Below are 27,606 nucleotides of genomic sequence, written 5' to 3' on the forward strand. Positions count from 1 at the left end.
TCAGTCCTATGATGAAGACGTGGTGAGGGCAGGTTTCGAGTGTGTGGAATACATGGTCATTGCGGTTTCTTGAGTGGTGATGGTGGGCGGAGTGGTCATGGTGGTCCTCTGAGTGTTGGTAAAGATGGGCAGGCAGGCTAAAAGGAGGAGAGTTGCTAAATGGGCTTAAAGCTTTCGAAGATGCTGGTGATCTTGTTGGTGAAGAATAAGGATAGCTGGGTGCAGCGGTACTGAGAGAGAGGGTTACACTGGTGGAGCTGGCTGTTGAAGAGGTGAAGACTTTCACTACGGCAAAGATGTTCTTGGTGCTGTTGGTAATGCCTTCTGTGACTGATTTGAGTTGACTGTACTATTGTCCACTTTTCGAGTTGTTTGCCTGCAGTCGTATTGTATATTCTTGCACACAGTAATAACCCAGAAGAGCTACTTTAATGTGCAACTCCTAGGCATCCCTCTTACTGCCAGTGCCACTTTTGAGAGAGTGTACACTTCTTCCTTTGAAAAAGATGCAACACTTGAGCCTCAATTATGCAAGATGTCAGCAACGGTGTGTTGACGAAATGGGTTTCTCTAGGGTCTGGTGAATTACCCCTGAAGAGCTACAGATTTTGGTATGGGTATCTAGTTTATGTTGCCTGTAGTTGTTGGATCACGGAAGCCTTCCCCATTTCCCTTCTGTCTCTCTGTTAGTGAATAAAACAGGGCGAGTCACACAAAATAACGCAAGCGGAGTAATGGACAATGTGAAGGGTGGACGCACCAAGCGCTTCTGTCAAGATAGACCACAGGCAAGCAGCAGCAATCTTACTTCAATGCATTGTTTTAAAGTATTTCTATGTACTGTTTTAATTATTTAAACCTCGTTTTACTATTAGGTTGTGCATGAGTAGGCTTTATTTTAAAATGTTACCTACTTGGGCTCACCTCCTCTCCGTTCCACCGCAGACTCTTCCGTTTGCTGTGGAGAGAGAGAGCTTTCCCACTTTCAGTTTCCGGCTGGGGACTACGGGGGTCAACAGTCTGTCTAGCTGCAATCCTGGTCTCCTATTTAAATCAGATGTCGGCACTGACGTGAAGCAGAAAGACTGCAGGCAAGCAGCAGCAATCTTACTTCCACGCATTGTTTTAAAGTATTTCTATGTACTGTTTAATTATTTAAACCTCTTTTTACTATTAGTCTGTGCATGAGTTGGATTTAATTTAAAATTTTACCTACTTGGGCTTGCCTCGCTCTCCGTTCCACTGTGGATTCTTTTGTTTGCTGTGGAGAAAGCGAAAGAGCTTTTCCACTTCCAGTTTCCGGCTGGGGAATACCGGGTGTAGCATCTTGCTACAATAACCACAGACACTTAGTGATGTCTAAACTGGAGCTTTATTTTACACGTCTTGCTCGTGCCCTGTCCCTACTCTAACTGTTCCCTTCCTGTGTCCACTCCTCCTCTTCCTCTGGCCCCCTAGCTCCGCCCACTCCCAACTACTAGTGTGCTGACTTCACAACATCTCCCCCCTTTGTAACAAAACAAGCAAAACATACTGACTTCTCAGTCCATCTCTACGATCAGTCTCTTGGGTGGACGTATGTCGCAATGAGGTCGTGGCGATCTGACTCTCGGACTATTAGTACTCAGTGTCTCAATGATCGGAGTAGTGCTCTCACGATCATCTGAATGCAGTTCATCCGAACTGGGAGTGTCCATTTCACTCATCAGGATTCTGGAGGTGTCCTGTGACAGTTCCTTACAGTGTGAGATGGTTCTCGTGACTCGCCGCTGCTCGGACTCCACCGTCAACATGGTTCCTTTCCTCTTCGTGATCACCACTGGTTCGTCCTTGAATAGACAAGCTCTGCTGCTGAAGTCTGGACAGATGGAGCCTTCAGTGTCTTAGGTGCCAGTGTCTGAGGTGCCTATGGAGAGCTCAGTTTGATATCGGCAGTCTGTCGTCCTTTGTGACTCGTGCTCACGTGACGCTCGGCCTCTTTTCCAAGGGGATGTAATTCTAGTTCCCTTCCGAGTGTCTGCATGTATTTTTACTTCCTTTTGCCTTGTCAGGTTAAGAACAACACTGTCTTCCTGTTTCGAGTCTGGGATGCCAGCCGGTGGGGTATGAACTGGGGAGGTCATCTTGGTATGGCTTGGAGATTGATTGGCTGTCTCGGGTTGTCTCTCCCACTCCTGCTCGCGCCTAGAACAGACAACCCTTGGAACCGGCTGGGTATTTGTGTGTTTCGTTCTTATCCGATGATGACTTGGCTCTCCTGACGTGTCCGGCTTCCTTTGCAGATCAACTGGTTGGTCCGTCTTTATTTGGGTGCTAATGGCCACGATGTCTGTTTCCACTTTATAGGACCAGGACCAGGACCTTCGAGTCAACCTTGCTGCCCCTACCCGGGGTGACGGTGTAGTATTTGTGTCGCGATGCACCTGTGATCGATGTGACAGGTTGTCAGGTGGAGTGATCGAGTGTGCATTGACATTGGTGTGAGACATGTCGCTCTTGACAGGAAGAGTGTCCCTTGGTTCGCTGATGTGTTCAGGTGCCTGGCGCCGTGGCTGTTGTCGGGACCACGACTCTGTCGACTCAAAGGATCGGACCGACATGCTATCTGAATCAGAGGGGTTCTCCGTCACTTCCCTCTGAGAATGTTCCTTTAGGAATGTTGCGCGTGGTCGTTGTCGGGACCACGACTCTGCCGACTCAGAGGATCGAACCGACGTGCTTTCTGAATCAGAGGGGTGCTCCGTCAGTTCCCTCTGTGAGTGTTCCTTTGAGAATGTCTTACCAGGTGGTCTTCGGAACCGGGTAGTCCGTGACGAGCTGCTTTCCGCCTCGGAGTTGTCTTCGAAAAGCTTCTCCGTGTGTCTTTGTTGGAACATCTTCAATGTTGTCTCATTTGGGAGATTGTTTGAAGATTCCGTGTTTGTTCCTTGTGCTTGATCCCAAGCTTTTGCCTCTTCGTCCTTCTCACTTGAGGTTACCCATCTCCGCTCTGTTTCTTCGTTGTCGCGGGGCCCATGGATGCATGGATCTTTTCTTGCTTGTTGTTGTTGTGAGGGACTTGTCCGTCTTGTGTGATCTGGTTCTCCTTCCCGATTGTTTGGTGCTCTAATATTTCTGATCTGTTGGAGGTGTGTGCTCCTGCTAGCTGTTTCCTCTGACTCATCTTCACTCCTTGGCGATTGATGTTCCGGCGTCGATTTCCGGTGTTGACCATTGCGGCCCCTTCTTCTATGGTTTGTCTTTCTCCCCCACTTGTTGTGCAGACTGCCATTTTGTCCAGGAGTGCAATCTGTCCCACTGGACGCTCCCTCCTCGTCAGAGTGGCGTGTGTCATACTTTGAATGGCTCCTGGGAGTTGTTATTTGGATGGTTGATTCTGAGTAATCTTTGGTTGATTCTGAGTGGTCGGACGCTGAGTAATCTGACTCTGAGTACTCCTTGTCACTTTCCTTGTCACAGTGTCTCCCCCGTTGTCTTTTCGCTGGTCTGCCTTCTCTCTCTCTCCTTTTGTGTTTGTTGGATTTCTGGGTTCTCTCTTCCCAGGTATCTCGAAGTTTTGTACTCAGATGCACATCCATCAGTTTGTCTCTTGCTTGGACTTGCATTCCAATTTCGGCTTTCTTGATAATTTCCTTTAGCGACCAATGCCCTCTCAGTATTTTGAGCCTTGTTTCGGGGTTTTCACAGCCTTCAATTATTCGGAGCCGAACAGCATCCTCATTTGTAAACGTGTTGAAATGGCAGCCTTGTACCAGACTCTGCAGCCGAGTGATGAAATGCGGCAATGGTTCGCCTGGTTCCTGCCTTGCTGTGTTGAAGACCATGCGATTATGATCCACCTCTGCCTGTGCATTGAGATGGGCACAGAGCTCCTCTTGGAGTCTATCATAGATGTCCGCTTCTTCTTTGGAAAATGTTCTAATTGGGCATCGGCCCCCGGGACCCACCAGATGGAGGAGTAGCACCAGACATTTTCTTTCTCTTTGCTCACCGTTGGCTTTCAAGAAATTGTCCAATGCTTCCAGCCACCAGTGCCGTTTGAGGTCCTGGATCCAATCGTCAGTCCGCGCCGCTGGGGGCGATACTTCAAGGTGTGGATTGAAACATTGAGCTACGTCTCCTCCCGCCATAAGAGAAGAAGGTTCTGATCTGTCGTAGACGCGGGGCATTATGCTGTACACTTTTCTTCGGGTTTCAGTTGCTTCTGCTTGTGTTTTAGCTTGAGCTTGATTGTCAGTTCTTCTTTCAGTGCACTCGTGTTTGGTCAGCATTGCACCCTTGAATTTATCCATGGTTAGTGACAATGTTGGGTTTCACTTGCTTGTTGTGTGTGTTCACCGGCTACTCCACACTTGCATTGGCTTATGCTCGTTGCTGGTTCCATTGTAATTATTTATGCGTCGTCTTTGTTTATGTTTGCTTGTCGCTTCTTTTATTTTATGGATACGCGTTACTGCATTGCATTCGCCACTGCGCATTCGCTTGCGTTTGTTTGGTCTTCACCAATGCCTGTTTTCTTCCTTTACCACGATTCGTCCAATGCTTGTTGATCTGCATGTATCAGTGCTTGCGTCTCTTTGCATGGATCAATGCTTGTTTCTTTGCATGTACCAATGCTTGTTTACTCTTCGCCAATACTTGTCTTTGCATGTACCAATGCTTATTTACTCTTCGCCAATACTTGTTTCCGTTTGTCCAATGCTTGTTGATTTGCATGTATCAATGTTCGTTTACTTGCATCTACCTTACGGTTATCAGTGCTTGTTGACTTCCTTTTACCAATGTTTGTTTCTTTGTTCTTGCCAATGCTTGTTCACTTTTGCCAATGCTTGATGATTTCTTGCTGTTGCCTGACTCCAAGATGGCCGCCTATGGATCACACAGGATATGTCCTTAAACCCGCCTGACTCTAAGATGGCCGCTCGCCTGAAATCTCATCCCTCGCGAGACTTGCTTTCATTCAGTCTGCCACTCACAGGAATCTCCCCGGCACTCACCGGCCCCCTTCTAGGCAGCAACTCTTCTTGAGCCTTACACGCTCCTGGGCCTCCAGCACATCCAGGTAGGATCGGGGCAAACTCCCGATTATTCTTCGTTACCGGCATGCCATTTCTCACGCCTCGGGGGTGAGGTTTTCCATCGGGGCAACACAATTTCTTTTGGCGGGGCAGCGCTTCCTCTCACAGCGCTCTCACAGTCTCCGCTCTGCGTCCTCACACTCAGGCAGCACGGCAGGGTCGGGGTTGGGCTCCCGATCCCTCGCACAGTCCGTTTCAGCCCTCACCTCACTCGGGCACTTGCAGTTTCTTTTGGCGCGAACAGCGCTCTTACTTCGGGGCACATTCACGGGGCTTCCGTGGTATCTCAGGCGCCTTCTGATCACCGGAGCATCCAGCAGAATCGGGGTAGGCTCCCGATCTCTTCTTCTTTACCTGCGTGCCGATATGCACGCATCGGGCGTGAGTGTCGTTTTGTCACGAACGAGCGTTCCTCTTCAAACGCCCTCAGCACTCACCAGCGCTCCACAGCGGGGCTTTATCAGGCTGGTAGCTCACAGGGCAAGTGCGATCACCACTGGCCTCTCATTCTGGCGCTCTGCTTATTTTGACATTCAAGTCTCGCCGGCAGTGTCTTCTTGCACTCGGCAGGGGACGGGACACTTTTCTTCAGGGTCCTGTAGGCGGCAGGCTTCACCTTCCCACCTTCGTCGCCAGTTGTAGCATCTTGCTACAATAACCACAGACACTTAGTGATGTCTAAACTGGAGCTTTATTTTACACGTCTTGCTCGTGCCCTGTCCCTACTCTAACTGTTCCCTTCCTGTGTCCACTCCTCCTCTTCCTCTGGCCCCCTAGCTCCGCCCACTCCCAACTACTAGTGTGCTGACTTCACAACACCGGGGTCAGCAGTCTAGCTGCGCTCCCGGTCTCCTAATTTAATCAGATTCGGTGCTTACGCGCAGCGGGTGGGCAAAGGCAAGCCCATCTGTGCCCAAGCACGGCCAGGAGCCAGGACCCCTGCTCCTTTCTTCCCAGAAATTAGAAGCACAATTAAAATCACAATTCTGCTGAGGAACTTATCCGCATAGGAGACCAAGGTAAGGGTTTAACCCCTAATAAACCCTGCTGCAAACAAAGTTTTCCACCTCACCTCGACGGTCCATTACCTTGCTTAACCCCTTCGGCGCTAATGACAAAGCCAGCTCGTCATGTGCGTTACCTGCGCCACGCGGATGACGAGCTGGCTTTGTCATAAACAAGCCATTTTTGAAATTCCCGCGCACAGCGGGAAAACGCGGTAGCGCGGTAGGGGTTAAGATGTCACTTTCAAAGCCTTACACTGAACCAAGGGGGAAGAACCATCTGAACCCACCTAGGGAGACCTATACCCCTGTTTATGACTTGCCTTTCTATGTCCCTTTAGACCCTCTCCCTCAGTCCCCACGGGTCTGTAAGGGATTTCTATGCAATGTAAGATCACTACTCAAAGACGCGATCGGCATCTGGGACATGCTGGCCTCAACCTCACTTGATCTGGGATTTCTAACAGAGACCGGGCTGAAATCTACCTCAACTCACTCCATTGTGCTAGCGCTTCCGAATAACTATCGCATATTGAGATTGGATAGGGAAGGCAGAATGGGTGGGGGTACAGCTATAATTTTTAAAGACTCCTTGAAAGTCTCCCTAATTGTGACCCTTTTGGAAGAATGGGCAGAGATATGTGTCTTCAAGGTAGAACTCTCACCCCAGGTCTGTTGGACAGGAGCCCTTGTATATAGCCCCCCGGACCCACAGGAGACTTTAGTCTCAAACTTATGGAACTTATTGCCACCCACGTGCTTTCATCGAAAAATGTCACTTTACTGGGTGACTTCAATGTACACAGTGAGGACCCCTTAAATATAGAGGCATTTCAACTCCTCGCTGACCTGCTACACTAGATCATAAACAGATTACCAAAGGACCCACATATATTGCGGCCCACAATCTGGATTTGATTTTTACAAATTCTCTCTTCATATCCTGTGAGCCCCCTTGCCCCTTCCTTTGGACAGATCATTCACTAATTGGATTATGGGTCACTTCAATATGTGAACCTGAACAACCAAAAAAACCTAAGCAAAATCTTGTGAGACAACGGCGCAAAGTAACACCGGATACCTTCACTAAGGAGTTCACCACTCCAACAATAGGGGAGGTTGGGGAAGTGGACAAGGCACTAGCGGATTATCACAAGTCCTTAAAAGCAAGAAATAGACAACCTGGCCCCAATGAAAAAAAATAACATGTAGTTAAACAAGGCGCACATGCCGCATGGTATACTCCAGATTTGCGAAGGGAGAAAGCCTGTTGCAAAAAACTGGAGATCAATCAATCATCGGAATTTGTATAGCGCGCTACTCACCCGTAGGGTCTCAAGGCGCTGAGGGGGGGGTCGCTACTGTTCGAACAGCCAGGTCTTGAGTTGTTTCCTGAAGGAGGGATGGTCCCGGGTCAGCCGTAGGTGTGTGGGGAGGGAGTTCCACGTCTTGGCCGCCAGGTAGGAGAAGGAACATCCTCTGACGGTGGATTTGCGGATTCGTGGGACGGAGGCGAGGGCGAGGTTGGCGGATCCGAGCTGGCGGGTGGGTGTGTAGAATGTGAGGCGGCTGTTGAGGTACTTCGGTCCCGTGTCGTGGAGAGCCTTGTGTGCGTGGGTGAGGAGTCTGAACGTGATCCTCTTGTTGACGGGGAGCCAGTGCAGGTCTTTCAGATGGGCAGAGATGTGGCTGTGACGAGGGATGTCCAGGATGAGTCGTGCAGAAGCGTTCTGTATGCGCTGTAGTCTTTTCTGGAGTTTGGCTGTGGTTCCAGCGTAGAGAGTGTTCCCGTAGTCCAGTCGGCTGGTGACGAGGGCATGGGTGACCGTCTTCCTGGTTTCGGTAGGGATCCATCGGAAGATCTTTCGGAGCATGCGCAGGGTGTTGAAGCAGGATGACGAGACGGCGTTGACTTGCTTGGTCATCGTGAGGGAGGTTCCAGGATGAAGCCCAGGTTGCGTGCGTGGTCCGTTGGTTTGGGTGCGGTGCCCAGGGCAGGGGGGCACCAGGAGTCGTCCCAGGCGGAGGGAGATGGTCCGAGGATGAGGACTTCCGTCTTGTCTGAGTTCAGTTTCAGATGGCTGATCTTCATTCTGCGATGTCTTTCATTCCTTCCTGGAGGTTGGCTTTGGCGGTGGCGGGGTCGTTGGTGAGGGAGAGGATCAGCTGGGTGTTGTCGGCGTAGGAGATGAAGTTGAGGTTGTGTTGGCGTGCGATGGCAGCGAGAGGGCTCATGTAGACGTTGAAGAGGGTGGGGATGAGTGAGGATCCTTGTGGAACACCACAGATGACTTCGGAGGCCGCGGAACGGAACGGGGGAAGGCGGACTCTCTGGGTTCTTCCGGTGAGGAACGAGATGATCCACTCCAGGGCCGCACCTTGGATTCCGGTGTTGCTGAGGCGCTGTATCAGGGTGCAGTGGCATACGGTGTCGAATGCTGCTGAAAGGTCCAGGAGGATGAGGGCAGCAGTTTCCCCGTTGTCGAGCAGGGACCTGATGTCGTCGTTGGCTGCTATGAGGGCGGTCTCGGTGCTGTGGTTTGCTCGGAAACCGGACTGAGAGGGGTCGAGGGATCCGTTGGTCTACAGGAAAGTGGAGAGTTGTCTGTTGACGGTCTTCTCGATGACTTTGGCTGGAAAGGGGAGGAGCGAGATGGGGCGGAAGTTTTTAAGGTCCGTGGGGTCCGCGGTGGGTTTCTTCTGGAGGGCGCTCAGCTCGGCATGTTTCCAACTCTCCGGGAAGGTGGCGGATGCGAAGGAGCTGTTGATGATGTTCTGGAGTTGGGGTGCGATGATGGAGTCGGTTTTGTTGAAGATGTGGTGTGGGCAGGGGTCGGTAGGGGAGCCGGAGTGGATGGTGTTCATCAGGCGGGTGGTGTCTTCGGTGCTGACAGAGGTCCAGGTGCAGAGGGTGGTGGTTGGGTGCGCCGTTTCGGTGGATGGGTGCGTGGTCAGCGCGCCGAAGCTGTTGTGTATGTCGGCGATCTTGCGGTGGAAGAACGAGGCGAGTGAGTCGCAGAGGTCTTGCGAGGGTGTGATGTCGTTGTTGCAGGCGCTGGGGTTGGAGAGCTCTTTAATAATGCTGAAGAGTTCCTTGCTGTTGTGGGTGTTGTTGTCCAGTCGTTCTTTGAATGTTGTCTTCTTGGTGGTGCAGATCAGCTGGTGGTGTTTGCGGGTGGCGTTCTTGAGAGCGGTCATGTGTTCTGCTGTCTGGTCGTGGCGCCAGGCTTTCTCGAGGGTGCGGCAGGTTTTCTTGGAGTTTTTGAGGTCGTTGGTAAACCACGAGGTTTTCCTGCTGCCGGGTCTTCTGGGAGGATTCTTCAGAGGTGCGAGTTCGTCGGCGCAGTTGGTGAGCCACCGTGTGAGGTTGCGGGCTGCTTCGTTGGGGTCCGTCGTGTTGGTGGGAGGGTTCTGGCTGAGGGCGGTGGTGAGCTGGTCGGTGGTGATCTTGCTCCAGCTTCTGCGGGGAGCCTGTTGTGGGTGGTGGTGGGTCGTGGTTCTCCTGAAGTTGAAGTGGACGCAGCTGTGGTCTGTCCAGTGTAGTCCGGTTGAGTGGCTGAAGGAGATGTGCTTGCTGGAGGAGAAGATGGGGTCGAGCGTGTGGCCGGCGTAGTGGATGGGGGTGTTCACCAGTTGCTTGAGTCCGAGGTTTGCGAGGTTGTCCAGCAGGGCGGCGGTGTTGCAGTCCTTGTTGTTCTCCAGGTGGAAGTTGAGGTCCCCTAGGAGGATGTAGTCTGTGGAGGTGAGGGCGTGCGGACTGACGAAGTCTGCGATGGCTTCGCTGAATTGTGTGCGTGGTCCCGGAGGGTCTGTAGATGAGGGTGCCTCTGATGGTTGGTCTTGGGGTCGGTGTGAATCTGGAAGTGAAGGTGCTCGGCGGCGGTGAGGGTGTTGTCGGAGTTGGTTGTGATGCGGATGGTGTTTTTGTGGACGATGGCAATGCCTCCTCCGGTTTGGTTGACGCGGTCCCTCCGGGTGATCTTGTAGCCCTCCGGGATGGCTATGGCGATGTCGAGGGCTGAGGAGGCGTTCATCCATGTTTCTGTGAGGAAGGCGACGTCTGGTGATGTTGTGTCGAGGAGGTTTCAGAGTTCGACGGCGTGCCTGTGGACGGAGCGGGTGTTGAGCAGGATGCACTCGAGGTGGTTGTTGCTGGAGCTCGGCTTGTCGGGTGTGGTGCAGTTTCGGCGGCAGGCGAATTTGCAGGCTTGGCAGGTGAAGGGTCCGTGGGTGCGTTTCGGGGTGGCTCGGTAGCAGGCAAGGTTCAGGCTGGCGTTGAGTGCATGGAGGGTGGCGTCGTCGTAGGTTCGTCGGTATCGGTGAGGGCCAGGGGTCCTGGCGCTGGGCGCGGTCCAGGCACGGACGGGCGCAGACGGGCTTGCCTTTGGAGCGCCTTCGGCGCACAATCGGCGCGCCCGCTGCGCGTCCCTGTGGGCTCCATATGAGGCGAAGTGGGAGGGAGGAGCAGCTGGGAGGCGGGAGCGGGGCGGCCAATGGGTACAGAGAGAAAAAGGGGGCGGGGCCGCGAGGGAGCAGCGGCGGGAATCGGGGAGCGAGGGGGGGCACACCAGGGGTACAGTACTAACGAATATCACAATATCTACTAACAGGAAAGGAAAGTACAAGTTACAAAGCAATATCTACTAAACAGGAAAAGAAAGTACAGGTTATAAAGCAAACAGCACGGAGAATGAGGCCAACAGCGGTGAAGACGAACGATCAGCAGCGAGGGGGCACCGAGGCCAGGGGCGAGCCTGGGGCCTCAGCTGGCGAGCCTTGCGGCGTGGGGGGTGTCCTGGAGAGATGATGGCGGCAAGCCCATGACCTCAGTGATAGAGAAGCTTATAAAAAAACCTTAGCGCTCTACCATGGAAACGCCAAAAAAGCGCGCAAGGCACAAATTTCACTACAACTTAGACAGGCTGGCAAACCCACCAAATAATTATACAAAGTCCTTAAATCCTTCACAAACCTGAATGCCTGCTCAACAGATACCCACACTTTCACAAGCTTTATGTGATGCCATCGCAAACCACTAGAAAAAAAAAGTTAATCTGATTTACAATAACTTTCCCAGACCTGTGGATCAAATGGAATTAGAATCCGACTCCACCCTCCCTAATGTGGCAAGAACTTGAACCCTAGAGAATTGTGTATCTTTTAGGTCAGACTCCTTTTTTAAAGCTTTGAAGGCAGCGAAATCAGGGTCTCCTCTAGACATTGCCCAAGCCAAGATCTTAGCAAATCTATCTAATCGGCTTGCCCGGTCATCTGCTCTTTACTAAACCTCTCAATCAGCTATGGAAGGATTCCACTATACTGGAAAGCCACCCAGATCATTCCTATCTGTAAGAAGACGAATCTTCCAGCCTTAGACCTGTCTAATTATCGCCCTATCTCACTTCTTCCCTTGATGAGTAAACTATTGGATGACCACATTAATAGATAACTTATGGAGTTTTTAGAATCCAACAGGATCTTGGACTCCTCTCAATAGGTTTTAAACCCATGCATAGCTCTGAAACTGCTCTCATAGCGGTCACAGACTATATTAGATGCTCTCAGGATAAAAACTAGCCTTCACTGTTAATGCTGCTTCATTTGTCGGCAGCTTTCGACACAGTGTCTCATCTCAGATTGCTTTAGAGACTTGAAGAGATAGGTATTTGTGACAAAGCTCTGCAATGGTTGATGAGTTTCCTATCACATTGAATCCAGACCATCAATCTAGGTCCATTTAGATCCCGCACCGTAGAGCTCAACAAGGGGGTACCTCAGGGCTCATGTCTTAGCCCCAAACAATTAAACATCTATGTAACCTCCCTTGCCAAAATCATCAGAGCTTATGCATTCATTTTCAAGATCTGCTGCATAGTGCATAAATCATTGAACGGCAAAGGACCCAGAAACCTGACATTTTCCTTACCAGCCGGGCAGGCCTTTAAGATCTATGGTCAAATAATTTCTCACTATGCCCTGAATTAGGAAAACACGCTCCGGGCAGAGCTTTACTTGGCCCCCTACTACTGAAATAAACAACCCACTCACATACAGAAGTGCACGGACCACCTTCATGTCAGAAAGCTTCTCAAGACTGAGTTATTACAATACTAGTGCTGCCTTGCTCGTGGTTCACTGTGATGCAGAGATATCCATTCTGCGTGATTCATGTGAATTACAAGTTAAATTAACATGACATAACACACCAATGGAAAATGGTACATCTGAAGCCTGGCTCCACGGAGACTAATAATCATGGGAAGCATTAATACTATTAGTTAGGTAATACATTCTTTACTGTTGCTAATTTTGTTTTTGGTATACAGTTGGTTCAAGAAACTGGGCATAATTTACAAAGGATGCCAGGATGAAAAATTAAGAGGAAGAAACATTGAATGTGTGGCAGAAAACGCAGGGCTTGGCTATTGCTGTATATTATACTGAATGTCCCATGCACATGCTTACCTGTCCAGCTCCAGTGCTAGGTTCATCGTCGATCATGATACTGCCATTGTCCCCATCCGACTCCATCTGGATCTGACTCTGATGTGGGGTAAGAGAGGAAGACGACGAACATGAGGAAGGGGAAGTAACTCTGACCATCTCATCTGCTCCAACATGGATCCCAGTGCTCAAACTGCTGTCCTTTGAAAACAAACATGAAGTAAGAATCGTCAAGGCAATAAGAGAGAGAGAAGAGACACAAACATTGAAAATGATCACCCAGAGACTACAGATGAGGGTATCAAGACACAGAATGCTGACAACTTTCAACAGGCACCAGAAAGAGATGGCCAGTCTCCCATAAGCTAGATGTTTTTCCATAGCAGGTTGTCCAAGCCCATACAAAAAACAGTTCCTGAATAGAGCTTTAGCTTTGGGGTGTACGTGTGAATAATAGTGGAGGGGGTGCTGTGGTCCAGTCTATATAAATGATATCTAGTACCTGAGTGCTTGCAAGCTTGGTTCTAGTGGAAATCAAGCAAAGCTCTCTTAGATACTCTGGGGTGGCTCCCAGGCTACAGGATTAGGTAGTTGTCAAGTGATTAGTAGAAGATGATTTAGGACAAATTGGTACATAGAAGGCACCAAACGGTGTTAGACACAAACTCCTGTTGTTGGCCCATTTAGCATGCTGAAGTCACACTGAGTGAAACAAGCACTTGTGTTTTAACTCATCATACCACGAGCACTAGGGACCTGTGAAAGTCTATTCAATTTCCTTCTCCTTGCAATAAAATCTTGAAACCCCTGAAGTGCACAATTGCAGGAGGTGTCTTGTGACGAGTGGTGGCAAAACGCTCTTCAATGTCCCACTTGGAAAGAAACTGCAAATAGTGCCAGGTCAAGTTACCAAAAGTAGCAACTGTGCAAGTAACAATTAGGTTCTGGTGTGTTGGAGCAGATGCATTACTGACAGCAACTCTTATGGCAACAAAGACTGACCTAAAAAATGCTAGAAGGCAACTTTTTCCAAAAATTGAGTGCTGAAAGAGAAATAGGGTAGCGTTTGAACATCCTGATCTCCTGCAGAGGAAAATGGGCTGTCTGAGTAGAAGTCAAATTAGTATATAGAAACAAGAATATGGACAGGACCACATATACACTTGATCTTCAATAGCTATTTCCTTGCTTCGGTTGTTCAAACTGCTCCAGTCCCCTTTTGTATTTAGGTAGATTACCCATCAGTAGAAAGGAAGGGACAAAAGCGCAAGTGAAGAACAATCACCCAGAGATTCTTAAATCCGAATAACAGCAGCAGTCCAATGCATATGCTTACTACAAACAAATTTAAAAACCCCAGCTTTTGAAACACAATCTGGGAAGCATTTGGGATTTTATTTCAAACAGAATGACAATAGCAATAAGACTTGGAATGCTACCAAAGTGGTAATGAGGCAAGAATTCATTGAACACATTGCCAGATTTATAAAGTTAGACAAGAAAAAGATAGCTGATCTAGAAAGTAGCTTGTCTGGTTTGGCAATCAACGCTACCATCGATTGCTCATGGTCAACTTACAAAGCACTGTGTAAAGTGACAGAGGAAGCTGAGCAAGCATTGATAGGTAAAGAAATTGTAAGATGCTGTATACAGACCAGCTATTGTTTGAGAAAGTAAAAAGGAAGATCAATTCTTAGCCTACAGGATCATAATAAAACAAAACAACAACAATATCTGAGAAATTCTAGATGGCAGATTCAGTATAGATAGATATACAGTTATGACCTTGAAGCTTTTTCAGTCTATTATACTACTTTTTATAGCACTCAGGTGCAACTATCTCATGTAATTTTGAAAATTTCACCATTCATTCTCAAACCCCAAGGTTATAGAAGCTATCAGGGAGCTGCTGCTTGAGACCACAAAGGTCAAAGAAGCCTGAAACTCAAAAGGTTAGTTATGGACAAAGCACCAGGACCTGATGGCATTCCAGCTTCCTATGTTAAGGCTTACCAAGACCCTTTGGCTGGACTCTTGTCAAAAATCTTTAAACAGTTTAATACCTATAAAGTAGTAACAAATGAGATACTGGACTTTACAGTTAATTTCCTGGACAGGTCCCTACATTGTGCAGGTCTTACAGATCTTTTATACTGTTAAACGACATAACCATTTTTATGTTGATTACCGGAATGGTGGCTATATGACCACAATTGGTGCATACATGGCTATCTGGGTTAATTAAAAACAGTCCCACATGATGTAATATCAATGTGCAGTAAATAGATAAGATCAAATACTTCTCTTGATATCAGATGCTAAGAAGGTGTTCAACAGAATCAAGTGGCAATACCAACACAAATCTTAGTAAAAAACGATTTCATATGAACATTTCATCCTATATTCTAGCCAATATTGTATGCCATTCAGCTAAATGAATGCAAATACAGAATTCTCAACAACAAGACAAACCAGACAAGGCGGTCTGCTTTCTCCCTCTATTTCTGCCCCCAGTCAGGTGCCTCAAATTACGAAAAATTATACTAATAAAGATACTGTAGGCAATACAGAGGGACATTACCACCTTAAATTAGTTGTTGTTCGAAAGATGACATTCTATGTTTCCTCACTGATCTTGACTGCTCTCTTCCACCATCCCTTTTATCACAGTTCAATGAGTTCTCCATCATCTGGTTTAAAAATCAACATTAATAGGCATGGAGATCAGGGACCATCGATTACCAGTAAACTCCAAACTAAAAGCAAGGATTGAACTGGTCCGCGGGCCCACCTACACATTTGGGAGTCAACATTTCTAACAAGTTTCTAAAAATGTCTGTTCCCACAACATCTCACCCAAGGAGACCCATACAAATGTAGCAGAGCGGAAAAATTCTGCTTTTGGAATATGGATTATATGGAATATTGCTTGTATACTTGCAAACTTTCTACCCAGACTGTACTGTGTAAAACAGGTTATGCCCATAACTTTCCACGAACACCCAATAGATAAAATCCACAAAAAGCTATTGACCTTTCTGAAGCAAAGTAAGTCCTGCAGAGTAGCAAAGGACACTGCATAAATCATGTTATGACAGAGAACTATCCTGTATAAGCAGATGAATTGTGATTCACACTTATTGGGCAGTAAGTCTAAAAAAAAGTAGGTACTAGTAGAGCAAGCTAACTGAAATATTTTCAATGGATACGCCAAAAGCATCAGAAGACTAAACTGTCCTATACTGTGGTCCTCTCAAATCTTACTAAGTCACTGAAATCAGTAAGTCAGGCACGGCACTATAGCCTTCCCCACTATGCATTTATTTACAGTGTTTATGTGGCTCCACTGCAGCTTGAGGTATGCAGCACATTTACATAAAAATTATATCTATACACAGGAAAACAGTTCCATAACAAAGGGTTGTAGTTGAGGAGAGAAGAAAAGGTTGATGCATGGTAAAGGGAGGTAAGGCAAAAGGAGGGGAGGAGAAGGTAAAAGGAAGTGAAAGGGAAAGTCTTGGGAAACAGAAGAACAGAGCTGACAAAAAAGCTTTGTAAATTAATGAAAATCTAAGTTGTCATTCGGGCATCACTCTAAAGCCAAAGTGGATCTTAAATAGACAGCAGAGTACTAAGAGCTTTCCTGAAAGAGAAGATGTTTGGTGCTAGCCGCATCTGAAGTGGGAGAGAGTTCCAAGCAGCGACTGGAGAGTCTGAGAAGGACAGTTTCAGGGCAAGGGATCTGAGAAATGTGGTTGTTTCCAGTAGAAGCAAGTGCTTGCTTCTGAAGCACCCAATTCCGCTGGAAATGTCCAGAAGGTCTGCTAAGTAGCTTGGTTAGCCTGAATGCAGAACTTTAGTTGTGAAACCGCAGATTTTGAATGTTACCAGTAGCCAGTGGACGTTCCTCAGAATCGGGGTTAAATGATTGGATTTGTTCTTTTCAGTGATGTAGGCTGCTGAGTTCAGAATGGCCTTTCGGGGTAGTAGGGAATTAGCAGGAAGACAGGAAAGGATGGCATTCACCATATCAATTTTGGAGGTGATCAGCGAATGGACAGCAGCCCTTAGTCGCTCAATATTCAAAATTAACACATTGGGCAAGTTTATTTATGTGGCTTATCACTGAAGGAAATCTAGTTAATCCCATGACGATTTGACTGAGTCAGGGGAGGTACTTGCAAAGCCTGAATTTATAAGTTTAGCAGTTAAACTGGGGGTTATATTTTCTTGGGATTTTTGGGAGGCAAGTAGAAACTGTGGGGCTGATAACGATGGCGGACGGACTTCAGTCCATCCACCATTGTTTCAGGGATTGGGACCCCCTGCCTACCAGGCGGTGGTCCCACAGGCCAAATTATGATGTGACCGCCACTGTAACAGTAGCATTGGCCACCTTTTACATTGCGGCGGGTGCTGCTGGCTGCAGCACCCACCGCAATGTCAAACAGAGATGTTTTACATATCCCGGGTTCAGGGATATGGTGTCCCCCCAACACCCAAAGAAACGCGCCAGGAGGAACGGGGGCATGCTACTGGCCCCCAATGTCCATCCCCGCCAGCCTTTTCATGGCGGATGAACCGCCATGGAAAGGCTGGCGGGGAGGGACATCCTAATCCCTACGGTGGTGCCTGGTAGGCACCGCCACCAATGCAGGGATTGGGAGACCCTATGTCGTACTGGAGGGCTCAAGGAGCCCGTTGGGTGCGTGGCGGTCCATGGAACTGTCAGCCATCGAAATGTGGCGGGCGGGGAATGGCCTTCTGATGGCGGTGAGACCACCACCGCCAGCCTGTTGGTGGCGGTCTTGCCGTCATTGTGATGACCCCCTACGTCTTTTTTAAGACTGAATTTCAAAACGTTTGCTGTCAACCAATCATGCAGTTTACTAATGCACTATTCAAGAGTATAAAGGGGTCCTGAGTAGGTGAGGTTGTGATGTTAAGTTGAATGTCATGGGCATATTGGTGAAGCTGGATGCCAGAGTCCTCCAGAAGCAAATTGAGCGGTTCAACATAGAGATTAAAATGAACTGGGGAGAAAGTGGAGCCTTGGGGGACTACGCAGGATACAGGCTCTGGAAGTAGAGCCCTCCAGTTTGACTAGTTGGGTTATGGGCTTTGAAGAAGGAGTTAACCAGTTTAGGACTTTATCCTTGAAGCCCAATCCTCTGCAGAATGTTGTGCTTTAGAGGGTCAAAGGCTGCCAACAGGTGTAACAGGACTAGTGGGTTAGCTTCTCCTTCGTCTAATATACAGAGACTATTGTCAAGCACCTTTAGGGTAGCAATTTCAGTGCCGCGTCCCTCTCTGAAACCAATCTGACAAGAGAATAGTATGTGTCTCTAAGGAACTTCTTTAGTTGGATGCTATCTCCTACAGTATTCACATTTTTCCCCCAGGTTGTACAGATTCTGGCCGAGGATCGGAACCTATTTAGGTTGAAATGCTGGGTGAGATCGTCAATTGAAGACCACCCACATTATCGTACCGGTCCTGTGCGAAAAGGTCAACTTCCCTAATTGGATGGAGTCTGGCAGATGACACACACTACATTTTACACTCTACGAGGAGCAGCTACTCTGCCCTCGCTTTACTGATAGGATAGGGACCTCCCCTCCTTTAAGTTCCCTCACATAGGGGGTCAGTCTTGCCCTGAAGAAAGTCCTGGACCTTTATGCCCACTTTGGACTGAAACATGTCGGCACTAGGGTCTTAGGACCATAATATTCCAAAAAAGACCCATTTTTAGAATTTTTAATTACCCAGACAGACCCTAGAATAAAGGGAAACCGGGGAACTGCCTGAGGTATTTTATCTTTAGAACCCCCTCTCCTCTTGTTTATCCAAAGAGCTCCCAACACTGTGGTTGAGCCCACCCCGACTTCTAGGGGCTGGGGTGACCCGATGATGAAGCATGACACCACTAGTGTGTGTGAGGGTAATATAAACAAAATAGTTTTTTTCCCTACATTCATGGTTGGGTTAGGTACAACCTTACACTAGAGAGTTTTCTTTACCCCCTCTACCTCTATCCTCTACCTTGGGTACAGTTTACTTGCTCACACAACTGACCACTACGGGGTCAATTGGAGTATTTTTTGTGATTCAGATTATGGAACAGGCAATCCCCACAATTAGAGGAACTCCATTAAAATGGTAAACTCGAACACGCTATATCCTGCAGGAAAAGTTCAACCTTTGCTTCATAGACAGCTGCTCATGTGGGCACGCCTAACTATATTTAAAAATTAGTCATCAAAATACAAAACTCACATTGACTTTCTTTTTTCTTAGTGCCAAAAAAAACAAGCATTTGTAATGCAAAAGGTTTCGCATTAATTAAGTTTGAGCTTTTGGCATTGCTAAATATTGCAACACCAATTGCAACAAAAGTCTTTAAATTGTAGGCAAATTTTTTTTTTTTTTTTTTTTGTAGCAATGGTGGCATGCTGCGCTTTAGATGAATATGTTTAAAAGTAAAGTGCGCCATTCTGCGATTGCTACAATAGTTAATTGTGGATGTGTTAACAATTGATGTGTGCACTGATGGCTGGTGGTGTGTGTGCCTGTAGAAATTGTGCACTGATGGCTGGTGGTGTGTGTGCCTGGTGGAAGTGTGCACTGCCGGCTGGTGGTGTGTGTGCCTGGTGGAAGCGTGCACTGATGGCTGGTGGTGTGTGTGCCTGGTGAAAGCGTGCACTGACGGCTGGTGGTGTGTGTGTGCCTGGTGAAAGCGAGTACTGAAGGCTGGTGGTGTGTGTGCCTGGTGAAAGCGTGCACTGACGGCTGGTGGTGTGTGTGCCTGGTGAAAGCGTTCACTGATGCTGGTGGTGTGTGTGTGCCTGGTGAAAGCGTGCACTGACGTCTGGTGGTGTGTGCCTGGTGGAAGCGTGCACTGACAGCTGGTGGTGTTTGTGCCTGGTGAAAGCGTGCACTCAAGGCTGGTGGTGTTTGTGCCCGGTGAAAGTGTGCACTGACGACTGATGGTGTCTGTGTCTGGTGAAAGTGTGCACTGATAGTGTGGTTGTGTGTGTGGTGTGTGTGTGGTTGTATGTGTGGTTGTGTGTGTGGTTGTGTGTGTGGTTGTGTGTGTGTGGTTGTGTGTGTGTGGTTGTGTGTGTTGTTTATCACTGTGTATGCACTAGGCATGTCGTTTCAAATTGTACAGGATTTAGAGCATCTAATAATTTCAGTTAAACAATTGGGTACGTCATTTTTTGACCAGATGACGGTGACTAAAAAGTACATTTTGGGCGGGAAAATGAACTGTGTAGTGCAGTGGCATAGTTGTCATTGCGGCAGCAGAAGCAGTGTTGGCTACGTGTAAGAAGCTCACCACACCCCAATTACGGCTGTCTTTAACTATCCAGCGAGGGGCGGGGCCTCCTTTGACTTACTTCTCTCAGGGCAAATGAAATCTTTGTAAGGCCACGAATGTAGTGTACTTAGATGATGGACGATATTGCGCAGCGTTAAAAAGTCCCCCCGGAGTTTCTTGCCACGAGCCCACTTGTCACTGGAGCACTTTCACGGGACAAAAGAAAACGCAAAAAAGCTTTATGAGGTTCTTTCATTTTTCCTCTACCAGGTGCCGGAGTTTTTTGTTTTTAACTTAACAGATCCCACCCTCCTTAACTAACGATTTGTGGCACTAAAGGATCGATTCGAGCCTAACAATACTCCCCTCTCAGCACCCCCACGAGGAGAGAGCATGCGTGTTAAGCCCGCTGTGTTTCGACTGTCCCTTCTGCGGGTTACAGCAGCGGTGGACCCAGGTGCGGGGTCACTTTATTAACGGCCTCCGCTCGGGGGTCCCCGACACAGTTCTTCCTGTCTGGGAGGGGCTGTGTGTCTCTGCCCCGCTCCCCCACCCCAGAGGGACAGAACGGTGAGGTCCTCAAAGGGGGAGCAGCAGGGGGCATTTACCAGGAGGCTGTGTGTCTTTTGCAGGGATGCGTGTGTGTGCGTGTCTGTCAGTGTGATGTCTGTGTGTCTGTCCATGAGTCAACGTGATTGCGTATGCATGCCTGAGGCTCTGCGTCGTTGTCTATTTATGTATGTGTGTTTGCCTCATAAAAATTATAGGGATGCATGCGTCTGCCCTTAATATAAGGAAGTGACTATATGGTTATAGGTGCCAGTGTGTTCTTCACTGTATAACTAAACACAACTTATATTTTATTATTAGTGACCGTGTTTTTAAGACCCTGCACATGGGTGTGTGCACGTTGGGTGCATCTTTAGACACGGATCTGCGCCAAGGTACTTGTGTGTTTTCATTCAGTGTGCAGTGTGTGATATGTGTGTGTGTATGATGTATCTGCAGGTGTACGAAGACCGTCTGGTGAGTCTACGTTGGAAGTGCGTGAGAGCGCTCTGGTGCGTGCCTTTGTCACGCCTGGCTACGTGTGTCTGTACCTGGTGTGTGTGCGTGTTTAGATCCGGTGAGGTGTGCGCCAGATGTTGTTGTGCGTGTTGTTCATTTGTCTTTGTGATATATATGTGCACCTGTTGTAGCTCTGTGTATTTAAGCAGTTGCCAATGTTTGCGGAGTGTTTCTATGAGGGATGTCTGCCTGCGTAGGTGATTCGGCATGGTTTGTGACTATGTATTCGTCCGTGTGTATGTGTGTGTATCTTTGTGGTGTAACTGTGTGCACCTGTGTTGTGTGTGGCACTTTCATTTGTTGTCAATGGATGGGGTGTATTTGTGTGCGGTGTGTGTCTGTGTCTGTGCTTGGGTGTTTTATGTGGGGTGCGCCTGTGTGTGGACGTGCATGCCTGACTTTGTTGCGTGTCTGTGCTCATTCGTATCCGTGTGTCTGTCAATTTTTTGTGCGTGTGTGTTTCTGTGTGGTATGGGGTGTGTCTGTGTGCCTGGTACCCGGCAGGTTCTGAACTGAAACTACCGTCTCCAAAACGTGTATGAATCGCCCGCCCAGTCAGTGCCACCAACAACGAGTGACGTACACCCTCAAGAGGACAGCTCGGGGGCCACCAAACCCCACTTAACCCAACTGCCTGCTCGCAGATTCCCACAGCCCAAGGAGAGGGGGGCGCAATGGGTGAAAATAAATCCCCAGGTCGTTGACCCTGTCCTCCCATCGAAATAGGCCCGCTCCAGGAAAGAGTGAGAGCGTTCTGTCCAGCGCTTTGAAGAAAGTCCTGCTAACTACTTTCAGAGGCGCTCCCGAAATAGATTGTTCCACCCAAGCACACAAATTGCTGGGATGGGGTGGTTTCCCGTGGAGGTTACACTGGCAGTACCCGGTGCATTGACCCACCGAGCATCAACCAAGAGCTGTTTTGCCTGGCAAGGAGTGAAGGCGTTAAATGGGGTTTTTGGCAGGGCATCGGTGAAACGGAGAGTGGCAGAGACCGGGTCTGGCAGGAGAAAGCGCCGCTCCGAGACAGCCTCCAGCTCCGAGACAGCCTCCCGCTCAGATAGCCTTGAATATTTAATGCCCGGCCTTGGAGGGGGCAGGTTTACTGCAAGTTCACCTTTTAACCCTGCGGATTCAGATTCCGGTGCCGCCGGGGTCAGGTCTGCCGAACAGGATACTTCTGAGATGCTCCTGTCCTCCCGTTCCCTGACGACCGGCCAGCGCCACAAAGCCGATCACTCTAGGCGCTGTCTACGACGGTTCCGGCTAAAAGCAACACTGAGAACCGCTGTTGTGTCCACCAGTGAGAACAGTGACACCTGTGCCGTCAGAGGCTTGTTTTTCCATGAAGGCGGCTTTGCCCGCATGCCCCCTTCCAGACGCAAATCCAGAGACCGTTAAGCTTTGACGCTGTGAGAGCACATTCTGTTAAATTAAAGCGGAAAAAGACGTGGGAGCGGGCTCGGCTTTAATGTAGCGGTGTGGAGTTAGAAACATTAGAAAGTTTATTAAACATTGTGAAAAGAAAGTAGTTACTCTACTGTGGAATTGGGTCCGAGGGCGTCTTACGGCAATCCAGCTTCCTCTGAGACACAGTGGTGCGCATGTCACACACAGCGCAACAACAAGACGTGCGCGTGCACTGGCGAAAACGAAACCTGTTGTGGGGCGGGACTTCCGTCTTCTGCGAGAAGCCTGCGCCCACGGAGTGCCTGGCCAGAGAAGCAGTGGAGACGCGGGGCTCCCATGCCCGAGGGAGAGCCCCGCGGAGGCTGAAGAAGTCCGGAGTGGCGCCGATGAGGTGAGTGGGGCTTAGTTGTAGGAGGGAGGTGGAGGGGGGGCTCTATACGCTTGTGTGTGTGTGTGTGTGTGTGTGTGCTCGTGTGTGTGTGTGTGCACGCGGCGGCGGGGGGTGTCTCTATGTGTGCGTGCGTGTATGTGTGCTCGTGTGTGTGCGTGTGTGTCTCTGTGTGTGCGCTTGTGTGTGTCTGCTTACATGGAGCTAAAATGGAGACAGGAGATGGTGAACGTGCGCGCGACCTGATCCGGTTCCTGAGGCTGCGCGTGCCCATCTCTTGTCTCCCTTTAGCTCCTTGTAAGCAGAGCTGACAACAATAGGTCTCGCTGCGACATCGCTTCGCGATGCGTCGCAGGTGCGAGACCTAAAAAACATCTTTACATTTTTTTAAGAATTACAAAGACATCCCATAAACAACCCTACATGATAATAATTCAACTGCAAAATCGATGGCAGGCGTTGGTCTATAATTTGGGTATGGGCAGCAAAATACTCCACAGTATAAAGAAAATGGACACAAAATAGTGATTAGATAGTGCCCAACTCCGGTCCATCTAAATGCCATGTTCAATGACTCAGATGCATGTTGGGGTTTGCATAGTAGGACTCAATGCTATGTGGTGATCCTGCCCACAAATACCTTCTTTATGGAAAGAAATGACATCACAAATAAAATATATCACAAGTATCGAATTAGAAATAGACCCACAAGAGCTTTTACTGGGTGATAAAGGAGAAAGAAGCTCATACCCCCTTACTACGATTACTGTCACTCTTATTCCTAGTATGGTGTTGGTGGCCAGACTTGTTATAGCTCATTCTTGGGAGACAGATGATTTCACCCAACTGTCCCCAATCCCCAAGCCCCGCATCCGGCCCTCCAATTGCACTACTGTGGTCCAAACTTTGGAGCATTTATGCAATTCAGAAACTGACCACAACAATTAGAGAATAATTATAAAATAAACTAGGAATCCATTTCACATGTATTCCAAAAGCAAAGGAAGTGTTATAGTCAAGGGAAGGGATGTTTGTAGAAATTTGTTGTTCGAATATTTGACAAATATGTTTCTATTTGGGCTCTTTAGGACCTAGTGACTAGAAATGAGAATTTTTCCACTGGTGCTATTTCCTGGATCTACTGGGAATTAGCTGGCTGGAACCCTGCAAAACCACAGGGCGATAGCAGTTGAATCAAGGTGCGCTTTATCAACTGCATCTGTAACTGACCAGTATTTGTGCCATTTAGCTTCGAAGTGCACACAGCAACACGACTCTCCTTGAAAGCATAAACATGTAAGAAAGAAAGAATTAAAAGGTGAGTGGCCATAGAACAATATTGTTGGGCACCACTTGCCATTCTAAATAAGTTCAATACTTTTCCTGTTCCCCTGAAACTCACAACTATGGTTGCTTCCAGAGATACAGTCTATATTAGGCCAAAGAGGTACCGCTGAACCCATATGGAGTTTACTTTCCCCCAACACTTCACTGTTACATATTTATCAATAGTATTTTGAGGGTAACACATTCATCCGTAGTGGAGAATGATACTGGACACAAACAATGTAATATGTCACAAGGAATTAACAATAATTGTCATCCTACAGCCCACTTGTTACTCTGGGCATATTTATATTATAACATCCACAGTCCATCACTCAAACTTCATATCTGCTGCTTGCCTGCAGCGGGCCTCCCTAGCTAGACATCTGGCAGCTGGGCAAACTTTCATTGGCTCTAGCGTAGACGGCTAATGGCCACTCATAGCTGGATGTATGACATTACAACGCATGCTTTTACCACGCATGCCTTTACAACGTGGTTTTTACAACGCAAACCTTTACAACGCATAGCGCTTTGGGGTGCTGGATAGTGAATAGTTTAATTTACTATTCCAACTCCAGTCCCCGTGGACACTAGGGAAGGTGTTGGATAGTAAATTAAACTTATTCCCTATCCTAGAGCGCCCCCCAGCGCAATGAGTTGTAAAGGTTTGCGTTGTAAAAGTTGCGTCGTAAAGGCACTGCGTGGTAAAAGTAGCGTTGTAATGGATGTTTCCCCTCATAGCTTGGTACATATTCCAAATCATTCTAATATAGGTCAGCGACAAGCCTTCTTTTCATAGATCTTCATGCCTGATCTTACAAGTAGACTGTATCAACTGTGCATGTTAAAGCTATTTCTATGACTGTAAGCATCTAAGCATTAAGCAATTTTGGCTTGCAGAGTCATGTAACATACTGCGAACATGACAGTGTTTAACTACAGTATATAAGCTCCATACCTGCTTCTGCGGAGGCATCTCAACAACCTATTACTCATGTTTTACACTTGGGCTGAGAAACAAAATCATTATCAACTAAAGGTGAAAAAATGAAATGATGAACTCCTCTGTGATAGAGAAATAAGAGGACTGGCACAGAGGGGAAGGGGAGGACGGCAACCCACAGATCAAATAAAGGGACGGACGACCATGAAAGTCTGAAGAAAAGGAAACATTATCACCCAGAGGGCAGAGTAAGAGGAGGGAAATCACCGAAAGCAGAGCAAAAGTGAAAGTGAATATCACACGTTATGGCAAGGGAAGGGCAATCACCCAATTGACAGAGAAAGTGAAAGACATTCACCCATAAGCTACGTAAAGGGAATGACAATCACAAAATTATGGGAGAAATTGAAGGACGATCGTGGCAGGCTAAAAAGAGAAAATGAAGATCACACAGAGACTATGGAAAAGAGAGGATTATCTTCAGTAGACAGAACGACTGAAGCATGACCTTCTATGAGGCAAAGAAAAGGAAGGACAATCACTTTATTTTCTATAAATCAGGAAGATGGTTGTTCAGAGGCCTGGGAATGGGGAGGATGATCAATAGCAGGGTGAGGAAATGGGACATCTCTCATAGCCCAGAGAAATCACCTCAGGTCTATAACAAGCTGGTCACTCACCAGAACCCAGAAGAGAAAGGGCATATGAGGGCAGAGGGGGGCTGGTGTCAACATGGGGACATAATCAGATGATGTCAGAGGACAGGAATGTGATTTGGATTTCAAGGAAAGACCCAATGGTTGTAGGCTTCCAGTATTTCTTTCTCCTATATCAGATGTTGAATTATTGGTAGTAGGCGAATTCATAGAAAAACAAAAACATAGAAAGCATATTGGTAGGAACGAAGTCATGGAAACCCAACTTTAAAGAGTGACAATTTTGAGGAAATACAAAAAAATCAAAAATTAAAAAAAATGTTTTTAAAGGAAAGGTAAGTTGGGAGGAGTTTACGACTACTGTGGGGTTTTTAGGTTTAAGGAGGGGTAATGTTCAGGGTGATGAAGGATTTTTAGGGGTCAGGAATAATTGCAGTCGGGCATAGAAAGGGATTCCTAGGGTTCAGAGATGGCATATGGGGGTGGTGAGGGGTTTTCAGGGTTCAGGGATGAGTGATGTTTAGATGTGTGAGGTGTTTTGGGGTTTCAGGGATGGGTAGAGTATGAGGTAGTTGAGGGGTTTTAGGGTTCATGAATGGGGTAGTTTATGGCAGGTGAGGGTTTTTAAGATTCAATTATGGGTAGCGCCTGGGGTATTGAAGAGTTTTTAGGGTTCAGGATGGGGTGGAGTTTAGGGTGGTGAGGGGTTTTAAGGATTCAGCCATTGTGTGGAATTTAGGTGCAGAAAGGGGTTTTAGGGTTCAGGGAGAAGTAGTTTAGGGTGATGAGGAGTTCTTATGGGTCACGGATGGCTGACGTTTAAGGGGGGTAAGGGTTTTTTAGGGTTGAGGGATGGAATCATATTGAGTGTCCAGAAATGTTTTAAGCGGTATGGAATGGGTGGGGTTTACACACCGAAAGGGGTTTTTAGGGTTCAGGAATGGGTGGATTTAAGGGTAGTGAGTGATTTTATGGCTCAGGGATGGGGGGGGGGTTTGGGGTAGAAAGGGCTTTTAGGCTTCAGGGATTTGTCTAGTTTAGAACTGGTGAGATGTTTTAAGGGGCATGGATTTATGGTTTTTAGGGATTCTGAGGGATCAGCAATGGCTGATGTTTACAGGTGGTAAGTGCTCAGCGAAATAAACGCATCTAAAGTATTTGTTTGACAATGAAAAAGATATAAATATAAAATAATATCCCCATAAGTAAAGTACTGACATAAATATCTTCGACAAAACTGCTTCTGAAAGTAAGACCTGCAACCATTGCATCTACACTTAACAAATAAGCATTTAAAAGCCATTGTCGACCAAAAACATTTTATGAATTGGTCTCTACAAAAAGGTAAATGGTTTTCATTCTGAACATTTCCATTAAACAGTTTAGATGAAATGGTTTCTCAGTAATGGTATTCTATTAAATCATTGTTCGATTAAATCAAAGACAACCGATTATTTGGCTAAGGGCCAGAATCCATTCTATTCCATTGTGTATTGTGGTGCGCTAATAATCTACCCATTGAAAAGAATGTTCCCCCTCCTTGAGAAGAAAGCCTGTTCTGACCAGTGTCCCTCATAGCCCTCAAGGACTCACTTTCACAACCCATTCATACCTTGAGGGCGTGAAGCGTGAAGGTCTCAGTACCTCGGTCACTTTGGAAACCTGGTGAAACAGCATTCAGGGAACCCTTTGCCATCTCTGAACTAAGAGACATCAGTTCTACGTTGGTTCCCACAGCAATGGCAAGACCACCATAGGCTTTCTGGTGAGCTTCTGGGCTGGATTCGTAGTAGTGGCGACTGTTAATATCCTGTATAAAATGGAGAGAAAGATAAATTATGAAAATGTTCAGATATAAAAGGAATGTGTTAAGCAGAGAATTAATGTTTGGGGGAGGGCAAAAGATAATGGGGGAGCTATTGAGGGTTTGAGCAGCACATGAAAAAGGCAGAGATGTGAGGAGTAACC

General features: G+C 47.6%; 1 protein-coding gene across 1 annotated transcript in view; it reads right to left on the reverse strand.

The window, feature by feature from the left end:
- The window catches only part of LOC144792263 (uncharacterized), a 236,308-nt gene that overhangs the window by 85,548 nt on the left and 123,154 nt on the right, over positions 1-27,606 (reverse strand). Inside the window, exons 4-5 of the mRNA XM_078667186.1 lie at positions 27,251-27,448; positions 12,548-12,727 (exon numbers count right to left, since the gene is read on the reverse strand). Of these exons, the coding sequence (XP_078523312.1) occupies positions 12,548-12,727; positions 27,251-27,448 (378 nt within the window). The remainder of the gene's footprint in view (positions 1-12,547; positions 12,728-27,250; positions 27,449-27,606) is intronic.

Source organism: Lissotriton helveticus, chromosome 11 (assembly GCF_964261635.1).
Source record: "Lissotriton helveticus chromosome 11, aLisHel1.1, whole genome shotgun sequence".
Lineage (NCBI taxonomy): Eukaryota > Metazoa > Chordata > Amphibia > Caudata > Salamandridae > Lissotriton > Lissotriton helveticus.